This window comes from Salmo salar, chromosome 05 (assembly GCF_965601325.2).
Source record: "Salmo salar chromosome 05, fSalSal1, whole genome shotgun sequence".
NCBI lineage: Eukaryota > Metazoa > Chordata > Actinopteri > Salmoniformes > Salmonidae > Salmo > Salmo salar.
The window spans coordinates 17,603,002-17,611,129 of NC_138295.1; the positions used below are offsets into that span (position 1 = coordinate 17,603,002).

At 44.4% G+C, this 8,128-nt stretch overlaps 2 protein-coding genes across 2 annotated transcripts; both read left to right on the forward strand.

The window, feature by feature from the left end:
* Positions 1-1,469: 1,469 nt before the first annotated feature.
* LOC106604409 (protein Wnt-8a) lies at positions 1,470-4,819 on the forward strand. The gene is made up of 6 exons (XM_014199006.3): positions 1,470-2,175; positions 2,306-2,339; positions 2,585-2,720; positions 2,936-3,061; positions 3,305-3,447; positions 3,819-4,819. Exons 1-6 carry the CDS (start codon positions 2,105-2,107, stop codon positions 4,392-4,394), a joined length of 1,086 nt encoding a protein of 361 aa, XP_014054481.1. The 5' UTR covers positions 1,470-2,104; the 3' UTR covers positions 4,395-4,819.
* Positions 4,820-5,333: 514 nt separating this feature from the next.
* LOC106604410 (protein Wnt-8) lies at positions 5,334-7,729 on the forward strand. Its single transcript, XM_014199007.2, has 6 exons — positions 5,334-5,404; positions 5,514-5,547; positions 5,844-5,982; positions 6,421-6,546; positions 6,651-6,793; positions 6,990-7,729. Exons 1-6 carry the CDS (start codon positions 5,334-5,336, stop codon positions 7,545-7,547), a joined length of 1,071 nt encoding a protein of 356 aa, XP_014054482.1. The 3' UTR covers positions 7,548-7,729.
* The last annotated feature ends 399 nt before the right edge of the window (positions 7,730-8,128 follow it).

The following is an 8,128-nucleotide window of genomic DNA, read 5'->3' on the forward strand; positions in this document are numbered from 1 at the left end:
ATTCACGATCAATATTGATTGGTTTATTTCGCAATGAGCTTCTGTTTTTGATGAAGTTTCGATGTTTATATAGGCTTGTAGCATCTATGTAAAAGAACGCCCAAATTGATGGACTATTGTTTTACAGGTTGTTATGAACCCATAAAGCCAGTAGCGGCAAAGCCTATTTGTAAGACAGAAATGGGTTGAGATCAACCATCAAAGATCATCGTTTAATCTCCTTTTATTTTCCTCGGCTAGGTGTGGGAAATGAAGCTTTCAGCTGCAGTGGAACAGTCAAGTGGCCGATATCTAATTAGTGCGGATTATCGTCACCTGCTCGCGCCTCTATTGTCCTACAAGGACTTGGCTATTGTCTGACCGTGGAGTGAGAAGTTGTTTTAGGGGATTTTGAGTGGCTTATAGAGGATTTAACATGCCCCAGCGATCTGATTGAAATGGAAACTATAAACTAGGCCAATGGTAATCAATAGTGATCACAAGTTAGGCTAATCTTTCTCATATCAAATCAGATATGAATGTGAATTAGGCCTAACAGAAACTGGCACATGATGACGGGTGATTTGAAATAAGACAACTGCATCAAATCATGTCAGTGAATATCAAATTTACCCATCATTCAGAAGACACTTATGCCAAATGTGTTAAAATATGTTTAATCTAGAGGATTGAAATACATATTTTTTTGTTTCAACATTAGGCCTAGGCTATTTAAAATATAGGGTATTGTCAACAATATTGCATTTCTTACAGATCGCCTACATTGTTTCTCGTTTATTTATTTTCACATCCCCATCCTCTCCTTAGATTCCAGACTATTTTCACACCGACTTCGTTCCCATGGAATCGGCTATTATCTTATTATCGCGGCGGTGCCAATGTCGCCGATGTGTGAGGATTTATTTACATGACTCTTAGCGAACGGGGCTGAATGAATTTATGACTTTGTAGTCACACCCCCTCCCCAGATCGCAGTGTTAGTTCCCCAATAACAGAGCTCCTACCAGGTCAGACAGACGGACAGGGCGGGAGACTCGCTAGGGTCCCCAATAACAGAGCTCCTACCAGGTCAGACAGACGGACAGGGCGGGCGACTCGCCAGGGTCCCCAAATAACAGAGCTCCTACCAGGTCAGACAGACGGACAGGGCGGGAGACTCGCTAGGGTCCCCAATAACAGAGCTCCTACCAGGTCAGACAGACGGACAGGGCGGGCGACTCGCTAGGGTCCCCAAATAACAGAGCTCCTACCAGGTCAGACAGACGGACAGGGCGGGAGACTCGCTAGGGGATGAAGTCAGTATAGGGGACACACACATTCAGTCTGATTATAAATACTATCTATTATTTCTAAAGTAATATAAAATAAAAAAAGGTATAGAGAATAGACCACCCCCGAAGAGCCAAGTGTATACCTATAGGAACAATATACTCTATATAGGCCTATTCTAGTGAACTTTGAATGGAAATATAGGCTATGTTCTTACACATCCGTGTATATCCAGGTAAAAGACAGCGACGTAAATGCACATTTAATTGTTGAGCCAACAACCATATAGTGTTTGGGATGTGTATCCATGCGCGGGCCCATTTCACATCCAGAAATGGCTGCACGTTTAGGCTACACGTCCTAATTGAATGTGTAATGTAGGCCTATAGATCCGAACCCAATTTAATACTAATCATGCTACCACCACTAATATCAATAATAAACTCTGCAATTTAGCACTTGATACACTTATTCGTGGGAAAAGTATATAAAGAGTGACCTCTGGTAAATGGAATGGATGGATGGGGGGGCTGTTAAAACTGTGTCTGTGCGGAAGCTTTGAAGTGCAGTTATGCACCGATGTGTTTCCTATGTGTCTATAGAACACGGCATTCAATGACATGGTTGGCGCATTTTCACAGTGAAACGTTACCAACAGAACAAATCTGTCAATCAAACACAACGACACTATAAATGTCTTTACGATCCAGTCACAGAGCTCAGTTGCATCTAGCGTACTCTTTCTCTCTCTTTCTCTGACCGCCCGTCTCGGTATTTACGCTTGGGATACTCCACGGAAGCCGTTGTTTTGGACGCAGAAGACGCATTAGCTGCCATGGGACCGTGCAAGCTGCTGACATCACTGGTCCTGTCCATGTGTTGTCATGTTCTGTACGCTACAGCATGGTAGGTTTTTTACCTGTTGTCATTTCAACAGTTCTGCCATGATCAGTTATATAGACAATGGGGGGGAAATCAGTTTACACGATGGCACAATTACCATGTCTTGACTGGGTTTGCTTTCTGTTTTCCATAGGTCGGTGAATAACTTCCTGATGACTGGACCAAAGGTAACGGATCTTTATTTACTTTTTGGGCTCGCGCACTTAAACTGCTTGGTTAAAATAGCCCTTACGGTTTACGTTGCAAATGTTTTCTCTGTAACTTAACGGAAATGTTTTCTAATAACAACAAATGAATAGCTCAAACACGGAGGCCAAGTTGGAAAACAGATAACACATTAAATGTCTGGTTGAATACTGATAACGAACGAGAACCTGTGATTTACTGTCTCTGTATCCGTGTGCCCCTCCAGGCCTATCTGACGTATGCCAGTAGCGTGCAGGTGGGCGCACAGAGCGGGATTCAGGAATGCAAACACCAGTTCGCTTGGGACAGGTGGAACTGCCCCGAGAGCGCGCTCCAACTATCAGCTCATGGACTGCGCAGTGGTGAGAATATATTTACGAGGCAGCGTGCTATAGGCTACCTAATCCCTGGAAAGAAATGATTTCCAATGGCAAATAGACTAGGCTTGTAGTGAGTATGTCTGAGGAAATTACGCATAGCAATTTACAAGCGTCTAATATTTACCAATGTCATCACACTTACCGTCTGTGTTAACTTTAACCATAACATTGACAACCATGATCTCTTTAAATTCCAGCCACAAGAGAGACGTCTTTCGTTCACGCCATCAGTGCTGCGGGGGTGATGTACACTCTCACCAAGAACTGTAGTATGGGGGATTTTGATAACTGTGGATGTGATGACTCCAATATTGGGCAGATAGGTGAGTTTATATACCATTACCATCTGACTTTATAACATTGAGTGTAGCAACCTATTTGAATTATGTGACCATGTATTATATGCTCAAATAACAGAGTTGCGCACATTTACACCATTACGCACAGAACCAAAAATGGGCAGAATTACGCACAGAAGACAACACTGAAATTTGACAGAAATAAGGGCAGTAATATTTGGACATGGACATAATTACATAGACTAACCCTGCCTTGTCTCTCTCCAGGTGGTAGGGGTTGGATCTGGGGGGGCTGCAGTGATAACGTGAAATTTGGGGAGAACATGTCCAAACAGTTCGTGGATGCGCTGGAGAACGGGCACGACTCGCGCGCAGCTGTAAACCTGCACAACAATGAAGCCGGTAGACTGGTGAGTGACAGATCTCATACTGGCTATACTGCCGGTCTCATACTGGCTATACTGCCGGTCTCATACTGGCTATACTGCCGGTCTCACACTGGCTATACTGCCGGTCTCACACTGGCTATACTGCCGGTCTCATACTGGCTATTCTGACGTTGGTAGGCCTATATGTGTATACTGTAAATTGTTATTTAATTGGAATGTTTTGTACATTTACAGGCCAATGTCATCTGTTTGGACTGGATTACTATTTTGGTTATCATTTGGATTCGTTGTGGAGTTTTTCGTTTTTTTTAGCCTATCAGATCGAACATAAACTTACAAATGAACTGTTGTGAGATATTATTGAATCCATAACTGACTGAAGCTCTCTCTAGGCGACCAAGGCGACCATGAAGCGAGCCTGTAAGTGCCACGGCGTCTCCGGGAGCTGCTCAGTTCAGACCTGCTGGATGCAGCTGTCTGACTTCAGAGACATCGGCAACTACCTCAAAGTCAAACACGACCAGGCGCAGAAACTGGAGATGGACAAGAGGCGGATGAGGTCGGGGAACAGTGCCGACAACAGGGGCGCCATCGCGGACGCGTTCAGCAGCATCGCCCGGATGGAGCTCATTTACCTGGAGGAATCTCCAGACTACTGTACCAAGAACAAGAGCCTGGGGCTCCAGGGCACCGAGGGGAGGGAGTGTCTGCAGGGGGGAAATAATCTCTCCCAGTGGGAGAGGAAGAGCTGCCGCCGGCTGTGCCATGAATGCGGCCTGAGGGTCGAGGAGAGGCGGATTGAGATAGTCAGCAGCTGTAACTGTAAGTTTCACTGGTGCTGCACGGTCAAGTGCGAGCGGTGCACGCAGGTCGTGACCAAATACTACTGCGCGCGCAGGGAGAGAGTGCGCAGGCCTCAGAACAGCACAAGGAAAAGTGGGAGAAGGCCCCGCGTGCAGCGCAGTTGATTTGCGCCTGTACAGACTGTGGTTATCTATACTTGAGGATAACTATGAAGTGGACAGCTTATTTTAATATTCGCTATTTAAACATGTTTTATTACAGTTCATTTTATCCATGTTCATCTGTCTGGGATTGTATGTCTTGTATGTTGTTACCCAAACATTTTACACGTGATTTCTCCTGTAACTTGTTTATGATCAACATATCTTCTCATCCATCCCACATCGGGTGACGAACTATTTCCACTTTTGTCCCTTATTTAAAATGCACTTTATAGGCTCTAACATTTTGACAATCGAATAGATATGTGATATGTTCTAAAAATATATATATTCCTTTGATAAATGTGTGTTTATCATCACAATGTTATTTTGTTCATGCACGTTTAAGTTTACTTGTCACTTTGGAGAAATATGGGTGTCTAAATGGGTTAGAGGCCTATGCGTACATTCGGTGTGCCCTTTTTGATATCAATTATGACATTGTTTTAAGTGTCATTATCACATGTTTTTATTTTTGTACAGGGAATTGCATATTAAATATTTGAATTTTATTTCGAGTCCTGTTCTGAATTTACTTCCTGTGCCGATGAAGTTAGTCGCATTTATTATTCTGATTTGGCAGTCTGTTTTTGTTTATTGGTGGTGTTGAGGGCGAGGTCTCCACGGGAGGCTGGGATCATCTCATTAATCTGGCCGCTGGTGTCATCGCCTGAGGGAAGAAAATAAACTGTCTTGTCCTGACACCCTTTGAAGTTCTCAATAGGCGTTTCCTCCAGTCTTATTTATGTGGCCATTGTCCAATCAGCGTCCTCGGAACCCCGAGACAAAGGACAAGGTTCCCATTTGTTTCTGATTCCTTCTCTTAAATTGAAAGGCGAAAGCTGCGTGTCCTCATCACATTCCCAGATCTCTCCCTTAGTGTCGGAGGTAAAAACACTAACAATGGTCTTCTGTTCGTTCCTTTGGCTCCTGGTGCTTTTCCTTCTCCACAAAACTCTTCTTGGACATGCCTGGTAAGACCCCACTTCTAACACATTTTATTTATAACGTTTTTAGTTTTCATTTAGCTAGTGTCTCGGTTTTAAAAGGTTGTTTCAGGCTATATTGTCTCTGTTCTTTCAGGGCCGTGAACAATTTTCTTATGACTGGACCCAAGGTAAGATTTGTATTCGAATTGTTTGCTTTATAAGTAACCTTAGGGAAAACAAGTGCTCCAAACTATTATGCAAAGATTCCCAAAAGGTACTCCTGGCATCATGAGTGCACGAAACATTGATGGTCTTTTCAATAGGATCGTTTCAGTAGTGCGTAATGATAGACGAATGCTTAGCCTACTTTAATAGCATTTATCACAACTCAATGGGTATCCAAATGTCACTTCGATTATTATTTTGTTTGTTGTTGAGGATATTCAATAGTGGATTTAACATGCTCTCTCCCTCTTATCTCCAGGCATATCTGACGTATGCTAGTAGCGTGCAAGTGGGCGCGCAGAGCGGGATCCAGGAATGTAAACACCAGTTTGCTTGGGACAGGTGGAACTGCCCGGAGAGTGCGCTCCAACTCTCAACTCATAAAGGCCTTCGCAGCGGTACAGAGCTTTGATACCCAATAAGTAAAATCTAATGCATAAAATGTCATATGTATGCGAGTTGAGAAGCCCTAACGCCTTGATCACACCTACAGTGTTAATGTGTTTTGGTTCACCAGAAGTCCATTAATTTCCAATGGAACGCTGCGTTTGCCTTGCAGCATTGCGTTGCAGAGACAGTTGCAGTGCGTTCTGTGTCGTGCATACGTTGGATAAATCGAACGTATGCATAGATGGCTTGACAGAAATGGTAGCAGAAGGGGAATGTTGAACTTTTGTTGCACACTTATCCAGATTATGCGGAGTACCATTTTATACAATGACGTTGTAGGTGTGTTCGAGGCTTTGGCTACATAATGCATAAACATGAATTGATATTTACCTGACATTGTGAAATATTTCAATACCTATTTATACGTTCGATGTCTGTTTCTGTAGCCACGAGTGAGACCTCTTTCGTGCACGCGATCAGCGCAGCAGGAGTCATGTACACACTGACCCGCAACTGTAGTCTCGGGGACCTGGACAACTGCGGCTGTGACGGCTCGAGAAATGGTCAAATCGGTAACGCACACAACAATGAGAGAGTAGACCTGAAGAAGGTGATAATATTCTTGCATCCTGCTATGTGTGCCCATACTCATGTTTTTGCTTGTCTCCTGTCCCAGGGGGGCGTGGGTGGTTGTGGGGCGGCTGCAGTGATAACTTGGACTTTGGGGAAAGGATGTCAAAACAGTACGTGGACGCGCTTGAGACTGGCCAGGACTCACGGGCGGCTGTCAACCTTCATAACAACGAGGCCGGTAGACTGGTGAGCTATTTCGCTCCAAACTCCTGCATGGAGAGCTATGGCATTACGCATGGGTTGACCATGGTATTACGCATTGGTTAATCTTGTTATTACACATTAATTGGCCATGTTGTGACGCATTGGTTGTGTGCCTCAATTCAATCACATTTGAGTTAATACCCACCATAACCCCTTTTTCTCTGTGTCTGTTGATCAGGCGGTGAAGGCCACCATGAAGCGCATCTGCAGGTGCCACGGTATGTCTGAGAGTTGCTCCGTTCAGACCTGCTGGATGCAGCTGTCTGACTTCAGAGACATCGGCAACTACCTCAAAATCAAACACGACCAGGCGCAGAAACTGGAGATGGACAAGAGGCGGATGAGGTCGGGCAACAGCGCCGACAACAGGGGCGCCATTGCGGACGCTTTCAGCAGCATCGCCCGAACGGAGCTCATTTACCTGGAGGAATCTCCGGACTACTGCAGTCAGAACGCCAGCCTGGGCCTTCACGGTACTGAGGGCAGGGAGTGCCTGCAGCACGGCGAGGGTTTGAACCAGTGGGAGAAGAGGAGCTGCCGCCGACTGTGCCATGAGTGCGGCCTGAGGGTGGAGGAGAGGCGGACAGAGATAGTCAGCAGCTGTAACTGCAAGTTCCAATGGTGCTGCACGGTCAAGTGTGAGAACTGCTCTCAAGTGATGGTCAAACACGTGTGTGCCAGAAGAGAGGGAGGCCACGGACACAACTATAGAAGGAGATTCCGAGGACCTAAATGAATGAAAAGAGGGAGGCCTGTGGCTTTATTCTATGCAAACTATTATGATGGCAAATGTAAAATCATGAGTTTATTTGTCATCTTATTTCAAATCTATCTTTATTCACAGACTGTCCTCCACTCCACGTGATTATGTGAAATGTTGTTCTGCACTTCCCCCCTCACCCACCCACGTTTGTCTTATTGTAGGCCTATATGGATGTAAATTATATATTTATGTATGTGACTCATTGGAAATATTTAATAAACAAATATAAAATATACTTCGCTGTTTTTGCTTCTCAATGATTATTTATGGGACTACATACAAATCTTCTGATGAATAAACAGTTAAGAAAATGTGTTTATTTTTGCTCAATGACTGCATTTTATCCTTCTGCAAAACAAATTAGAATAACACGAAATTCACTCAGTAAAATAATAGGTGAATAGGCAGGCAGTGGTGAATACGCTAGAAGGGGATTGTTACCATGTAGCCGTTCACACCTCCATCAGGGCTCAGCTTCAGCGTTGATTTAACAGCGCTTTGATGTGGACGTTGTATCGATGGCATGTTTAAGGATCGGAATGAGGATCAAGCCT